The following is a 16,677-nucleotide window of genomic DNA, read 5'->3' as shown; positions in this document are numbered from 1 at the left end:
TAAAAAACAAACAAAAAAACCTTATTCACCCAACTCTATCCCCGGGTCCCGAGGGTGTTTCTGTCACCATCTGGGCGCTGAGGTGAGGCTCCCTTCCTCCTAGAACAGCTGTAGAGACTGAGCTGTCCTCTGGGCGGGGAATCACCTTCTGCCCTGTGGGCACTTACAAGAGACTGAAATGTTCCCCAGGTGGAGGAGGACAGAGTTAAACGTCCAGACTTTCACAAACTTCAGTCAGTTCAGGTTGCTGAAGTAGGTCAATTTTGCCCTCTTTAAAAATTTTGTCCAACTAGCTTAAAGTGCAAATCAAAACTGTCAGTAAGGGAGAATCCACTGACCCCGGTAAGGTGTCCCGAGGGTTAATTACTAAGGTGCATGCTAAGAAAGTGTGCGCTATTTCCAGTCTGTCTAGCTTCAACCTCCAGCCATTGGATTGTTAGACCTTCCTCCGCTAGACTGGAGTGCCCATTGTTAACGATTTGTTTCCCAGGTAGCTTCTTACAGACTGTGTTCAAGTCACCCCTTAATCTTCCCTTTGGAGAGCTAAATAGAGTCTCTCACTATAAGGCATGTTTTGCAATCCTGCAATCATTCTCCCGGCTCTTCTCAGAACTCCTCCAATTTCTCACCATCCTTCTTCAGTTGTAGGCCGCAGAACACACTGTAGTAGTCCAGCAGCAGTTGCACCATTGCCAAAAGCAGAGGTAAAATGATCTCCCTGGGATGCAGAAACTGGGGAATCTTGAGCAGGTTCATATTAGCTCTTTTTGGCTACAGCATCGCACCGAGCTTGCATTCAGCTGATTATCCACGACCCACAGCTCTGTCAGTTGCTGCTTTCCAGGAGCGAGGCCTCCCTTGTGGATGTATGGCCTACGTTCTCCAATCCTAGATGTAGAGTGCATTTTAATGAAAATAGTTTGGCTGTAGGCAGTTTATTAAACTATCGAAATTGCTCTGAATAGGTTACCTGTCCCCTTCATTATTTACCTCTCCCCTAATCTTTGCCATCAGCTGACTTTATCAGTGCCTATTTGTTTTCCTCCAGGTCACAGACAAAAATGTTAAAGAGCATAAGGCCAAGAACTAATTCCTGCAGGACCCCACTGGAAACAGACTCCCCTTTAATTACCATTACGTGGTGAGACCTATCGGTTAGCTAGTCCTTAATTCATGTAACGTGCTGTAACTCTAGAGGGTTTGGGTTTTTAATAATCAAATGCATTAAAGACATCTCCTACCTCAGTGCTATTACCTTGATCAACCAAACTCCTTGGGAATGTGGCAGGAGCTATTTTCCAGGAATCTATGTTGATCAATCAAGAATAAAACAAGTCAAGTCCCCATCAGCTGCTCCGTTATCTTGTCCAGGGTTGATGGCAGGCCTATAATTAACCCCATCATACTATTTACCCCTTTTTTTAATCCGGCACATTAGCTTTCTTCTGGAACTTTCAAGGCTAAACAGTGCAGTGAGCTCCTCACCAGCTCTGTTAAACTCTTGGATGCAAGTTAGCTGGATTGGCTGTTTTTTGTTTTGTTTAAATGTCTGACTTTAATAGCTTCTGTCTAACAGCCTCCATAGCATGGAAAGTGTAGATAGCTTAAAAAAGCTTCCTTAATACTGCCAGCCATAGCTTCTCCTTGGCTCTTGGCTTCCCTGATCAACTTCCTACACTGCCTAACTTCTGACTTGCATTCATTACTGTCAATTTCCCTCTTCTTCCACGTGTTATAATCTATTTATTGTCTTCAATTCCCCTCTTAAATGCTCTTGACCAGCACAGCTGTCTTCCAGAAGTGTGGTATTGGGACTTTGGGTATCTTGTGAGGTTTTTACTCATTAATATTTTTCCGATTTAAATTTTTCCTTCCAGCTGATTTGATTAAAATTGTTCTCAGCTTAGTGAAACTGGCATGCTGTGCATGTGCACATTATAAATGTGATCAAGTCATGAGCACTGGTAGCTAAGCTACCGTTAATTTTTAGTTTGATGAGCACTTCCACTCTGTTAGGACAAGGTCTAATAAAGAATTCTGCCCTATGTTGACTGCAACACCCTCCCCCCTTTTTTTATTTTTTTAAAGCTTTAGGAAATTGTCCCCTACAGTTTAGAGCTACCAAGGATGTCTTAGTGCTGGCAGCGTGAACTCCAGCATGCGTTACAGATGTCACTCAAAGTGAAGTCGCCCATGATCACATAGGTTTTTGCCCTACAGACTGTAGACAGGTATGCAATGAGGCAGCCATCCTGTTCCCCAGTGCGATGAGGTGAGCTGTAGCAGATGCTTTATCTGTTAGGCTGTTGATCCATAAGCAGTCGAGCTTACTTTCTTCTGTGTTATCAAACAGGTACAGCCATTGTCATAGTCCCAGTTCCCTGCCCCCCCATGGTCTCTTCCCTAAATCAGTTATAGCCACTGATGGCACAACTGAAAAGTTGCACCCACCCTAGTAGTTTCCATAACAGCCAGTAGATTTGTCTGAGCATTTGACAACTCTGAAATGTTCTTGGAAACATCTCAAAAGTGAGACATGACCTGAACCTAACCCACCTCCTCCCCGGGAAGCTATGGCTGAAACAAAGAGGGGTTTCTGCTGGGCAAAGGCCCACTTGGCTCCACAAGGGAGCCCTCTAATCTATGAGGCATGGCCGTGCGCTACACTCCAGGAGCTGGACTGGCTGGGGGTAGGTCATGTGCGAGCTGGGCATCCCACCAACCCAGATGTGCCTGTGTGACCAACCCAGCCCATCAGCTCTGCTCCTGGCTGGAGAACTGTAGCAGGAGCCTGTTCTACTTGACTCAGGGTAGCACTGCACAGCCCCTGCAGCTGGGCGCAAGGTCCCTCTCTTGCTGGGTGGTGTGTGGGACGTGCTCTAGGAGCTCAACCTTAGAAAGCTAATAAAAGGGTGGATAATGTCCCCTTTGTACAGAGCCTGCCACAAGCCTGCTTCCTCCCCGCAATTAATAGGCCTCAATGGTCAGAAGCCAGTTTCATTCCCTGAAACTGCTGGGATGGGGCCTCCTAAAGGTATACAGAGAGGGCATGGAGGTGACTGTCTTAATGCAAGGAATATAGCTGGGAGTCATTTTTAGCTGTCTCTCTCTCCCCCTCATGCCGCGCCCCTCCCATGAGATGAACTTTGCTTCAGAGCAGCTCAAGGCCAAAGGCCCAGCTTTGGTGTCAGGATAAAGGTTCCAGAGCATTTCCCTGCTGCTCAGCTGGATCCGAGGTGCCAGAAGTGGTTCCACTGCCTGCATGGTGCCAATCTCTATTAGGAGCAGTCTCTATCTGAAGCATAGTGTGGTATATTATGTATGTTCATGATGAACTGTCACGGATTGCTGCAGTGGCACCTCAGCTTAACAACCCCAAGGTGGTTCTTTATTAATTTATTGACAAAGCAGTGACTGGTTGTTAGAGGGGCTCTCTCACCGGTGTACAGTACTAGGGCAAAGCCTCCAACTGCTGGCAGGAGGCAGGGCTCCAGTGTGGGAAAGCTAACTCTTGCTAGAATCCATCAGGGGGAGCAACAAGCTGTTCAGCCCCCGCCCCTGGGCTGACCAATCAATGCAATCCTTATTGAAAGGACAACACATGGAACTAACTCTGCAGGAGCCTTACTCCAACACTTGGAGGACAAGCTTCAGCTCTTAGCTGGGCCTGTCTTAAGGACTTGGTGCATTTCCCTGACCATTCTCAGGCAGCTTGACACAAAGCCTGAGCAAAGGAGCCTTTGCTGTTTTCAAACATCCCATGCTACACTGGAGAGTTGGCTACACTGGAGAGTTGCAGCATTGGTGGTGGCTTTACAGCGCTGCAACTGACTCACTGTCCACATTTGCAAGGCACATACAGCACTGTATCTCCCTGGCTACAGCGCTGGCTGTACTCCACCTCGGCCAGGGGAATAACGACTGCAGCGCTGCTCATGCAGCGCTGCTCCGCCATAGTGGCCATCAAAAGCGCTGTTATTAGCCTCAAGAGGTATTCGGAGATACCCCAGAATGCCTGTTCAGCCACTCTGCTCATCAGTTCAAACTCTGTCAAAGCAATTAGTCCCCCTTACTCACCATTTCGGGGCTCCTGTGGGTTATACGCGCTCTCTTTGATATGGAAAAATTATGCTAAAGTGAAGACTGTAAACTCCTTCACTGGGTGGGAATAACTGTCTGATATAAACAATGTTGCCTCTGTCAAGTGTTGCCTTTTTTGCCTTTCCACAAGCAACCTTGAGATCTCAGCTGCCCATGTTATCAACAGCTCAAAAGACTCCAAAGCCTGCGGAAGAAGCCGCGAAAAAGCAAAGACGACCTGCTGCAAGCAGTTATGGATCACTCTGCCACAGAGAATCAAAAAGTGCAGGACTGGAGGGAAAGGGAAAGCAGGATCCGCCAGAAAAACGCAGCGGCCAGAGAAAAAACAAAGCAGCTGATAAGCATCCTGGCGCGCCAAGCGGACTCTATCCAGTGCGCTCGTAGCCATGCAGGCAGAGCACTACCGTGCCACCCCCCCCCCCCACCCCGTCCCAAAGCTCTTTCCCTTGTGCCCCAATGTCAGCTCAAACCCCTTCCCCAGCATCCAGGTTCTTACCACCACCAGCTGCCTCCAACACCTGTACGTTCACCAACCAGCCCTGAGAACTACGACCCTTACCCTCTGCACTCAACCCCCATCACCATGCAGTATAGGCATCCTGAAGTGCAGCAGTCATTGCACAGCACTCCAGACAGGACATATTCAAACCTGTGACTGTACAGTTCCCCCCCACCCCCCTGCCCTTTTAGGTTCCCAAAATGTTGTGTGTCTGTCAATAAAGTTATTTTCTTTTCAAAAATGAATTCTTGGCTTTGAAAACAGTCTTTATTATTGCAGAAAGTCAAAGATACCTTAGCCCAGGAAAGAAACAGGCACTGCAAATCAGCTTAGGAAAACAGATTCCTACTAACATTGTAACCACTGCACTTCACTCCCGTGCAAGGCACCAAACATTACTGTTGGTTTTCAGCCTCAAATTCCTCCCTCAAGGCATCCCTAATCCTTGAAGCCCTGTGCTGGGCCTCTCTAGTAGCCCTGCTCTCTGGCTGTGCAAATTCAGCCTCCAGGCATTGAACCTCAGAGGTCCATGCTGACTGAATGTTTCACCCTTCCCTTCACAAATATTATGGAGGGTACAGCACGCGGATATAACCGCAGGGATGCTGCTTTCCCCCAAGTCTAGCTTCCCATACAGAGATCTCCAGCGCCCTTTTAAACGGCCAAAAGCACACTCCACAGTCATTCGGCACCGGCTCAGCCTGTAGTTGAACCGGTCCTTGCTCCTGTCAAGCTTCCCTGTATACGGTTTCATGAGCCAAGGCATTAACAGGGTAAGCGGGGTCTCCAAGGATCACAATGGGCATTTCAACGTCCCCTACTGTGATCTTCCGGTCTGGGAAAAAATCCCGGCCTGCAGCTTCCTGAACAGGCCAGTGTTCCGAAAGATGCGTGCATCATGCACCTTTCCAGGCCAGCCTGTGTTAATGTCAATGAAACGCCCACGGTGATCCACAAGCGCCTGGAGAACCATAGAGAAATACCCCTTCCGATTAACGTACTCGGATGCTAGGTGGGGTGGTGCCAGAATAGGAATATGCGTCCCATCTATCGCCCCTCCACAGTTAGGGAAACCCATTTGTGCAAAGCCATCCACAATGTCCTGCACGTTCCTCAGAGTCACGGTTCTTCTTAGCAGGATGCGATTAATGGCCCTGCAAACTTGCATCAACACGATTCCAATGGTCGACCTTCTCACTCCAAACTGGTTCCCGACCGATCGGTAGCTGTCTGGAGTTGCCAGCTTCCAGACTGCAATAGCCTCCTGCTTCTCCACTGGCAGGGAAGCTCTCAATCTCGTGTCCTTGCGCCACAGGGTGGGGGTGAGCTCAGCACACAGTCCCATGAAAGTGGCTTTTCTCATCCGAAAGTTCTGCAGCCACTGCTTGTCATCCCAGACTTCCATGACGATGTGATCCCACCACTAAGTGCTTGTTTCCTGAGCCCAAAAGCGGCGTTCCACGGCGCTGAGCATTTCCGTGAATGCCACAAGCAAGGTCGTGTCGTATGCGTCAGGTGACTCGCTATCATCATCGGACTCCTCATCACTTTGGGGCTTAAGGAATAGCTCAACTGCCAAACGTGATGCGCTGGCGACCCTCGTCAGCACACTCCTCAGCAGTTCGGGCTCCATTTCCCACAGAAATCGCGCTGCACAGAAACCATTGAGAGAGTCAAGATGGTGCCAAACGTGGATGGAAAAAACAGGGATTGCTGAGATGTGTAGCGATGCATCATGGGGCGTTGGCACAGGAAGCAGAATGACCCGCACCCTCTGCCCCCTTCCCACAACCCACGGCGCCAAAATGGGACGAGGTGTTCTGTGGGATAGCTGCCCATAATGCACCACTCCCAACACCACTGCAAATGCTGCAAATGTGGCCACACTCCAGCGCTGGTAGCTGTCAGTGTGGCCACACTCCAGCGCTTTCCCTACACAGCTGTATGAAGACAGCTGTAACTCCCAGCGCTGCACACTTGCAAGTGTAGCCAAACCCTGAATTAAGACAATAGCAGGCCCTGTAATAACTCTCAGGATAGCCTAGCCCCTGACTGCACCACCTCTGCTGAGTTGTAAATTGACCCATGCTAAGGCTGTCTTCTTTAAGAAATGAAGTCCACCTTGAAATACTGATTCCAATTGGTGCCTTCCACTGAGGCAATTGAAATCGAGGCAGTGTACTCATGCAGCCAACAGAGGCTCTATCTCTGCCTCTGCCGTGCTGAGCAAGGTGCCTCTGCCTGACCTTCCAGAGGCAAGCACAACGGGATACTCTGAACCCCTGGCAGTTGACCCATCTCTCCAAATACACACCACCACCACACAGGGTGCTTCCTGCATTGGAGGACACAGAACTTCTTCTGAATTCTGCCTCTGGGGCAGGGCAGCAAATAACACAGAGGGCCAGGACTCGAGGACGACAGAACGAAACAAATACTGAATCGCTACCCACCCAGCAAGCTCCCTTCATCCTGGGCACTCACCGACCCAGGAGGATGAAGACAACAATAGTACAGGCAGGTGTTTCCTAACTTCCATGCACTCCACTTTGCAACCTCAAGACAGTTTTCAAGTGGCCTTTTCAGATGCAACACCATCTTACTTCTCAGCCTTTGGGGCTCACGGCGCCAAGGTATCAGATGAGAGGTAAAACCATCCAGGCTGTGTTCACAGAGGACGAGAGTGAACAGCAGCCACAGTTATGTTCAGGGTGCACCCTGCCGAGGTCCCACAGCAGCCTTCTCAGGTACTTTCCCTCCTCATGATGGACATTACACGGGACCACAGGCAGGGTCAGGGGGAAAGGGGGCACCGGCCTGGCCAGGCCCAATGGTGTGCTCTAATCCAAGGTGAGTGGGGCAGACAGGCCAGGGGACAACAGCTAACTGCCCCTTTGCGATCTGAACAAATCCACCAGACAAGCAGGCTCCATTCACCAGCATCCCTTTAATAAAACACAGCAGGGCAAGTGTAACAACAGAAAACAAAGAGAGCAGCACGCGAGATTACCATTTACAACCACAGAGACTGCTGGTGCGGGGAGGGGGGGCCCACGGGACGCCTGGGGGGAGGGAGCGGAGGCAGCTGGCCGGCACCTATTTATACAGGATGTCGTAGTGTCCCGGTCTGTACAGTAGATACACCTTGGGCTCTGAGCCCTCTGGGAAGACATGGGGGTTAGTGCCTCCACCCTCGCCCCGGTCCATATACTCCACCAGGATAGACACATTCAGGGCCTGAGCCAGAGCGATGATGTGGATGTGGTCGCTCTCTTTGCACATGGGTTCCACCTCCTGGAAGGGATCGAGTGGGACACAGAGGGTTAGGGAGCCCGCCCCACCCTACCTGGGGACTTGCCTACAGATGCTACCAACATCCTCTCAGTTGGGGCTCAACAGGCCTCCCCTCCTCCTCCTCCAGCTCCTATGCAGATTACAAGTTTGTTTTGTCGCAAAGCTTTCCCTGCCTCCAGCTACCTATCGAGATGCCAGATGGCCAGGGCTCCGTACCCCCTTCCACCACACAGGGGATTCCTCCCTAGGGAATTACCTAGGGATCCAACTGAGATCACAAGTCAGTTTGGTCTCAGTGACCTCTTTCATTGGACAGGGGACACCCTTCTGTTCCCTCCAGGGAACTAGCTGGGAATCCTACTCAGATCACACATTTATTGGATCTCAACCCACCTCCCAAGGGCAGAGCAGGCTAGTCCTGCCCTGTCCCGTCCCTCTCCCTGCCCCAGGAACCAACTGTGGATGCTATTGAGACCATGAGACAGCTGGGTTTCAGCACCTCCCACCAATCCCCCTCAGACCACAAGTCGTCCAGGTCTCGGCCCCGCTACCCAGAGATCTCCTCGACACAGGGAGGAGTTGGGCTGTAGTTCCCACTCCAAGACAGTTTGGGAGGAACATGGGCACTCCAGTGCAAAATCATGCCATGGATCTCCCACCCTCAAATTCCTCGTGCTCAGTGTGGTGTCGGCACAGGATTTTGAGAGGGCAGGGAGGGCAAACTCTAGGGTTGGAACCTGCTGCCCCTACCTGCTGGCAGAACTCCTTGATGCTGCGGCCTCCCTCGATGAAGTGCTCAAAGAACTTGCTCTCACGCTGTAGGTAGCCGGAGGTCAGCAGTCTCAGGTACACCACCAGATAGTCGGAGGTGCTCTGGTCGTTGAAGGAGGCCAGGAGCTCGGAGACCGTGATCTGCTTTTCCACTTGCTCTATCAGGTCCATGAACTGGAAGGGCACGTGAGGGAGGGTGTCAGAGGCAGCCCCCTTGCTCCACTGCCCAACCCACCGCCACGAGCTCTCCGAGAGTCAGAATAAACAGGCTGGACTCTGACACATACGCAGTCGAGCTGGTGTCCTCGGCTTAGGAAACCAAGGGCCTAATGGGGGCGTGAGGGGGTGGTTTACATGAAGCCACCCGGGCAGCCTGCAGGAAATCCAAGAATCAAACTCAGGTTTCATGAGTCTCAATCTGCTCCAACCATCCCATCTCATCTGATGGCATCTGCCCCCAACCTATAAGGGGCAGGGGCGGGGGGGACGTCACTCACCGTGTTGTGGAAATCCTCGATTGTGAACTCTGTGAAGCCCTGGGACACCAGGTCCTCCTTGCTTTTGGCAGAGATCTCCTTGAACCTGCATGAGATGAGATGAGATTGGGTCAGTATGGGCCGCGGGGCGGGGCGGTGTCATAGAGTTTATGACCTCCCTATCATCTAGTCAGACCCATTCTGCAGGGCCAGCTTTAAGCCGATTCTCCTGATTCCCCAGAATCGGGTCCCGCGCCTTAGGCGTCTTTTTAATTTTTTAATTTTTTTTTTACTCACCCAGCAGCACAGGGGGATCTGCTCCGGGTCTTTGGCAGCATTTCATCGGCAGGGGGTCCTTCGGTGCCGCGGAAGACCCGGAGCAGACCCCTGCCACCGAAGTCCCGCCAAAGTCCCGGACTGCGGCCGGGTATTCAAATCGGGCCACACCGTTCATGAAGCCGGCCCTGCCCTTCTGTCTCACAGGCCACCAATCCCACTCAGCACCCGCACACTAAACTCAACCGCCAGATCTAGAGCAAAGCATTTTAGCCCAGAGAGAGAACAGGAGAGATCAACGGGCCTCTGTGATGGCAGGGAATTAAGGAGGTGAAACATGTCATTTAATTTCAGAAAGGGGAACTACACAAAAATTAGGAGTTTAGTTAAACAGAAATTAAAAGGTACAGCAGAAAAGTGAAATCCCTGCACTGCAAGCTGCATGAACATTGTTAAAGACCACCCATAAATAAAGGCTCAACTTACGATGTATACCCCAAATTAAATAATCATAGTGAGAGAACCAAAGAAGAGCCCACTGTGCCTAAACAAACAACGTCACAAGAAGCAGTGAGAGAGCAAAAAAGCAATCCTTTAAAAAGTGAAATTAATCCTCGTGAGAGAAATAGAAAAGAGCATAAACTCTGGAAAATGCATTGGTAAAAATATATCATTAGAAAGGATAAAAGAAGAACTTGGTAGAGAACAGGCTAGCCAAAGACTCAAAAAGGAACAAGCAAAAAAGCAGAGGAATCCTGTGGCACCCTTATAGGACTAACAGATTGTTTTGGAGCGTGAGCTTTCGTGGGTGAATACCCACTTCGTGTCAGACGAAGTGGGTATTAAACCACGAAAAGCTCCACGCTCCAAAACGTCTGTTAGTCTATAATGGTTGCCACAGTGATTCTCTGCTTGCTTTACAGATCCAGACTAACACGGCTACCCCTTCTGATACTGATTGCAAAAAAACCATGAAGTACACAAAAGCAGGAAAGCCTCTAAACAACCAGTGGGGCACTGGACGTCAAATGCTAAAGGGCACTCAAGGACAACAGGCCATGCTAAGAAAATAAATGCAAATTCTTTGCATCGGTTTCTACGGCTGAGGATTGCGAGGGACATTCCCCAAATGTGAAGCCATCTTTTTAGGTGACAAACTGGGAACTGTCCGTGAGGTCTCATTAGACGGAAGTTTTGGAAAGACCCAAAGAGAAACTACACATAATGTGTCACCAGGACCAGATGGCATGTTTCACCCAAGAGTTTCTGTAAGGAACTCAAATGCAAGAACAAGAATTATCAGACACACAGTGAACAACAGATTTGATGGGGAAGAGTCAACATGGTTTTGAAAAGGACATCATTGCCTCACCATTCTACTAGAATTCTTTTGAGGGGGATCAACAAGCATGTGGACAAGGGGGATCCAGTGGATATAGTCTCCTTAAATTTTTCAGAAAGCCTTTGACAAAGTCCCTCACCAAAGGCTCTTAAGCAAAGTAAGCTGTCATGGATAGACTGAGGAAGGTCCTCTCATGGATATCAGTAACTGGTTAAAAGATCAGGAAACAAAGAGTAGGAATAATATGGTCAGTTTTCAGAATGGAGAGAGATAAATAGGGTGTCCCCCCAGTGGGGCCTGTACTGGGACCAGTCCTACTCAACATATTCATAAATGATCTGGAAAAAGGGGTAAACAGTGAAGTGGCAAAATTTGCAGATGATACAAAATTACTCAAGATAGTTAAGTCAAGAGCAGACTGTGAAGAGCTACAAAGGGATCTCACAAAACTGGGTGACTGGGCAATAAAATGGCAGATGAAATTCAATGTTGATAAATGCAAAGTAATGCACATTGGAAAACATCATCTCAACTGTACCTACAAACTGATGGGGTCTAAATTAGATGTTACCACTCAAGAAAAAGCTCTTAGAATCATTCTGGAGAGTTCTCTCAAAACATCTGCTCAGTGTTGTAGGCAATCCCTCGAGGGCGAGGATGATCTCTTTCACAGGTTTTATTTTTCATGGGTCCTTTGGTGACTGACGAGTCTGGTCCTTGAGTCACAGGCTCATTAGCAGATGCTGCAGGTGGTGTTGGAAGACAGGGTTGGCCCGCAATTGCTGTGTGACAGATGTCTTTCCTTTCTTTCTTTTCTGGCATTTTTCTGCAACCAAGGCAAGGCCATTTTCCTCAAAAGTGGACGTTCCCTCTCTGACAAGTCTTCACCAGTTATCCCTATCCTGGGCTGCTCTCCCGCAGCGTGTGGTGTCAATGCCACATCTCTTGATATTTATCTTGAGGGTGTCTTTAAAGTGTTTCTTTTGGCCTCCCCATTTCCCTTCTCCTTTGGTGAGTCGGGCGGACAGCAGTTGTTTTGGTAAGCGTACATCAGGCATGCGCACACAGTGCCTGCTCCACATCAGTTGGTGCTGGATAATCAGGTCCTCAACACTGAAGATGTTGGCCTCTGTGAGGACACTGACATTAGTGAGATGATCCTCGAACTTTATGTTGAGGATCTTCCAAAGAAAGTGCTAGTGTTCCAGGTTTTTCAAGTGTTTTCTGTAGGTCACCCAAGTCTTGTAGAGGAGACTTGGCACTACCACCACTTTATAAACTAAAAGTCTTGCTGGGTGTTCAACAATCACAACATCAGAACACTAGTATGTGTTCTGATGATGTGATTGTTGAACACCCAAAGAAGAAAGTCTGCCAAAGGCAAGGCTGGCACAGTGAATTCTGTGCTGAGTCTCGACGTCTATGTCTGCCCTCTCTGAGAGACGGCTTCCAAGATAGGCAACATATTCTACATTTTCCAGTTCTTCTTTGTCGCTGTAGATCTTCCTTGCTGGGTCTGATGATTGACTGGTGACTGGCTGGTGGAGAAATTTTGTTTTGCCAATATTCAGAGATAGCCCTAGGCTTTTATAAGCTTCAGAGAAGCAATTGAGGGCTGTTTGCAGATCCTCCTTTGAGTGTGCAACTACAGCACAATCGTCCGCATACTGGAGTTCAGCTATTGTTGCTGATATTGGTTAGTTTTGGCACGGAGACGAGAAAGGTTGAAGAGGTAGCTGTCAGTCTGTTATTGGATACCAGTCCCCTGTGGTAGATGGTCTTGGGATAGTGTTTTCATAGCTGCTAAGAAAAAGGAGAAAAGGGAGGGTGCCGGTACACAAGCTTGTTTTACACTAGTTCAGATGACAAAGGGCTCAGAGGTAGAGGAGCTGCACAGAATGGAGGAAGTCATCTGGTCTTGGAGGAGTCTTACAATGGTGATAAATTTGCTTGGGTAGTCAAACTTTGACATGATTTTCCAGAGCCTCACCGCTGACAGAGTCAAAGGCTTTGGTTAGATTGATAAAGGCCATATACAACTCCTGATGGTGTTCTTGATATTTTTCCTGGATCTGCCTGGCTGTGAAAATCACATCAGTGGTGCCTCGTGATGGTCTGAAGCCGCACTGGGACTCTAGAAGTACTTCCTCTGCAAGAGGGAGCAGGAGATTCAGTAAGATTCTAGCAAGAAGCTTCCCAGCGATGGAAATATTTGTGAAGATAAAAGGCCAATCCCCGCCAAACATCAAGAGTGTGGAGCACACGTTCTTGAAGGAAGGCGTGTGGTTTGGTGTAGAAAGTCGGGAGGTATATGCACCAGTTGAGGTCGAATGGCAAGGACACCTTGGGGAGAAATTTGGGATGGAGGCACACGGAGACCCTGTCCTCGTGGAACACAGTGAAAGACATCATGGCCGCCAGTTCACTAATGCGCTGTGCGGAGGTGACCACTATCAAAAAGATCACCTTCATGGAAAGATGGGCAAGGGAGCAGGTGGCAAGTGGTTCAAAGGGCGGCTTAGTGAGGGCGAAAAGCACAAGGTGAAGGTCCCAGGAAGGAGTAGGCTTCTGGACAGTGTGGAAGGCATTGAGAAGGCTGAAAAGGAAGTGGGAGATAGTCGGGTGAGTGAAGATGGAAAACCCATCCACAGAAGGAAGGACGGCACTAAGCGCAGCCAGGTGGATGTGGATGGAGGAGTGGGCGAGGCCTGACTGACAGGGAGAAGGGAGGTAATCCAGGTAATCCAGGATGATGGGAATGGAGATGGCATGCAGGCGGTGTTGCGCCCAGCCGGTAAAACGTTGGCTCAGTAACATGCTTAAGAGGATGAGCATCAGCTATGAGTAAGGATGTCGCGGATCGGGGAGGAGCATACATGGTGTATGCACAAACCCATCCAAATAGCAGGCCGTGAGATGGAGAGGGCCTGGGTTGGGATGTCGCAGTTAGCCGTTCGCTTGCGTAAGGAGATCTGAGAGACGGATCAGAGGACGAGCAGAGAGATGGAGGTGATCCGTGTCCCAGTACTGGTGAGGCCAGGCGGAGGCAATAAGGAGAAGGGTCGTGCAGTCGTGCTGCACCTCGTGCAGGACTTGAGGGAGCAGAGGAATGGACGGGAATGCAAAGTGGTGATTGTGAACATGGGCAATAGTGGGCAGAGTCAGGCAGGCGCTGCGGATAAGGCTGGTCTGTGGCATGGGGATGGCTCAGAAGGACAACCCTTGCTGCCAGCAAGCAGAGGACGGGGTACAGAGGCCCGGCAACCGGTGTGACAGTCTTTGAGAGAATGCAGAGACCCCTCCATCTTGTCACTGAACAATTTATTTTTCTCAAAGGGAAGGGCCTCCAGGATGGCCTGAATCTCCTTCAGGAAGCCGCTGGACTGGAGCCAAGAGTCCCGGTAGGGGACGAACCCAGATGCCAGGGAGCAGGACATGGCGTCGGTGGCATCCACCACAGCCTGGAAAGCTACTTTAGCCACCAGCCTATCCTCGCCCACAAGGTGTTGGAAGTCCTGCTGTTTTTCAGGGGTGGGGAGAAAGGCCTGAAAGTCCACCAACATAGAGTACAAAAGGAAGTCATACTTGGCCAGGCTGGTTTGGTAACTCACAATATGGAATTCATGGCCTGCAGAGTAGACTTTGCGGCCCAGCAGGTCCAACTTTTTGGTGGCCTGGTCGAGTGGAACGGAAATGCTGTTTGCGTGTGTGTTCGGTCATAGCTTGTACCACCAGCAAATTGGGGTGGGGGAGGGTGAAAAGAAAGTCCACGCCCTTTGCTGACATGAAGTAGCGGCGCTCTGCCCGTTTCAGGGTAGGGGCACAAGAGGCCAGGGTGTGCCAAGTGGCTTGGGCTGGCTGCATGTGGGCATTGTGAACAGAGAGAGCAGTGCGGGAGGGGCCAGGAGTTGCAGGATGTCCAATAATTGGTTTTGTGGATCCTGGACATACTCAACAGGCAGGTTGAGGGCTGCAGATATGCGTTGAAGCAAGTCCTGGTACTGCACATGATCGGAGCATCGTCAGGGAACGAAGAGGTGCCCATATTGACTGGAGGGGGAAATGGTACTTCTGGCGTGGAAACAATCAGAGGCTTTTTGTACACAAAGGGAGGAGCAGTGGGCTCTGGAGAAGAGTGGTGATGCAGGCAGGGTGGCATGCCTGGGCCGCAGTAGGGGTTCCATGCAGTCCAGTAGGGCCAGGCATGGGGAGTCATCAGGCACTGGCAGTGCCCATGGGTAACGGAACCACGGATCAGCTGGTGACGCAGACAGCTGACGGTATGGTTCATGCCCGTGTTCTGGGCTGTACGACTGGGCAGGTGAGAAGGCGGTGTCCAGTTTTGAGGACCAGTCACAGAGTCCAAAGACAGGTCCGGTACGGGTGGGGCTGTCAGAGCTGGCAGTACCAATAGCGTATGGAGGTGAAGGCCAGACAATCCGAGAGTTTGTCTGAAAGGTCCAGCGGAGAAAGATGGAGTGGAGCAGCAGGCTGGAGCAGGAGCAGCTCGTCCATGGCAGACAGTAGACGAAAGGTGCCTGAAGGACCAGGGCATAGAGATGAGCCAGCAAACGGCAGCATGAGTTCAGCCGTGGGCATAAGAGGGGACAGACAGCCCAGAGTGCACTGGGCCGGGCACGTGAGTTTGGATGGTCCTGGTAGAGTAGGAGCCGGAGATGACGGTGGCGGATCAGTCACTGGGGCTGGTGGAGGTGCTGTTGGGGTGCGGTGCCTGGACTTGTGCTCCGTGCGATACTTCCTTGGAGCAGGAGTGTCTGGATTGGTATGCGACTTCTCACCCGACCTGGCACGGCTTGGGAAGGCAACATTGCACTTGGAGGTGGTCCCCGTCAGGGAGCTGCCTTTATGCCCATGATTGCGCCTCTAGTGTGCACAATAGGCTTTAGCTGGATGGGACAATGCCATCAGTGCCAGGCAGGAAGGGCCCCAGGTCCTGCTGGCCACCAGTGCCAGGCATCGGCTCTGTGGTCACCTGATCCAATTGTGCACATGGGCGCACTGCCTTCTCCATAGGAATTCGTGGAAGCAAAGTTTTCCGGTTTCCCAGGTACGAGGTGGGAATGTGCGACAGATGGAGCAGCAGGCGGAGATATGAGTCTCACAAGACAGCAGAGACAGCATTGGTTCTCATCTCTCACAGAGAAGGAGCGCAGGCAGAAAGCACAGTATTTAAAACCGGCTGGCCAGGGCATAGTCCCGGGCCAGAGAGAAGTCCCCAGAGGTGAGAAAGACCAACAGAAACCTAAATAACTAACAGACAGACAACTACGTTCTAAGAACTACAGAAAAACTATATACAATGAATAGAGAGCAGTTCTCTGAGGCCTGGTCTACACTATGCGTTTAAACTGATTTTAGCAGCGTTAAACCGATTTAACGCTGTACCATCCACACAACGAGGCCCTCTATATTGATAGAGAGGGCTCTTTAAATCGGTTTCTGTACTCCTCCCCAACGAAGGGAGTAGCGCTAAAATCGGTATTACCATATTGGATTAGGGTTAGTGTGGTTGCAAATCGACGGTATTGGCCTCCGAGCGGTATCCCACAGTGCTCCACTGTGACCGCTCTGGACAGAAATCTGAACTCGGATACAGTGGCCAGGTAAACAGGAAAAGCCCCACAAACTTTTGAATTTCATTTCCTGTTTGCCCAGCGTGGAGCTCTGATCAGCACGGGTGGCGATGCAGTCCCAAATCCAAAAAGAGCTCCAGCATGGACTGTACGGGAGATACTGGATCTGATCGCTGTATGGGGAGACAAATCTGTTCTATCAGAGCTCCGTTACAGAAGATGAAATGACAAAGCATTTGAAAAAATCTCCAGGCTATGATACAGAATCCACAGCACAGTGCTGTGTGACAAGCGTAATGGAAAGCCAAAGAATCAAATGGACGC

The 16,677-nt window shown here is 50.3% G+C and overlaps 2 protein-coding genes across 2 annotated transcripts in view; both read right to left on the bottom strand.

Annotated features, from left to right (window-relative positions):
* Window positions 1-16,677, bottom strand: part of MARK2 (microtubule affinity regulating kinase 2) — a 360,709-nt gene that overhangs the window by 124,177 nt on the left and 219,855 nt on the right. The window lies entirely within an intron of this gene.
* Window positions 7,529-16,677, bottom strand: part of OTUB1 (OTU deubiquitinase, ubiquitin aldehyde binding 1) — a 27,399-nt gene continuing 18,250 nt past the window's right edge. Inside the window, exons 5-7 of the mRNA XM_032804207.1 lie at window positions 9,163-9,247; window positions 8,645-8,839; window positions 7,529-7,894 (exon numbers count right to left, since the gene is read on the bottom strand). Of these exons, the coding sequence (XP_032660098.1) occupies window positions 7,697-7,894; window positions 8,645-8,839; window positions 9,163-9,247 (478 nt within the window). The 3' untranslated portion in view covers window positions 7,529-7,696. The remainder of the gene's footprint in view (window positions 7,895-8,644; window positions 8,840-9,162; window positions 9,248-16,677) is intronic.

Source organism: Chelonoidis abingdonii, chromosome 17 (assembly GCF_003597395.2).
Source record: "Chelonoidis abingdonii isolate Lonesome George chromosome 17, CheloAbing_2.0, whole genome shotgun sequence".
NCBI lineage: Eukaryota > Metazoa > Chordata > Testudines > Testudinidae > Chelonoidis > Chelonoidis abingdonii.
This window is presented reverse-complemented; position numbering and strand designations above follow the sequence as displayed.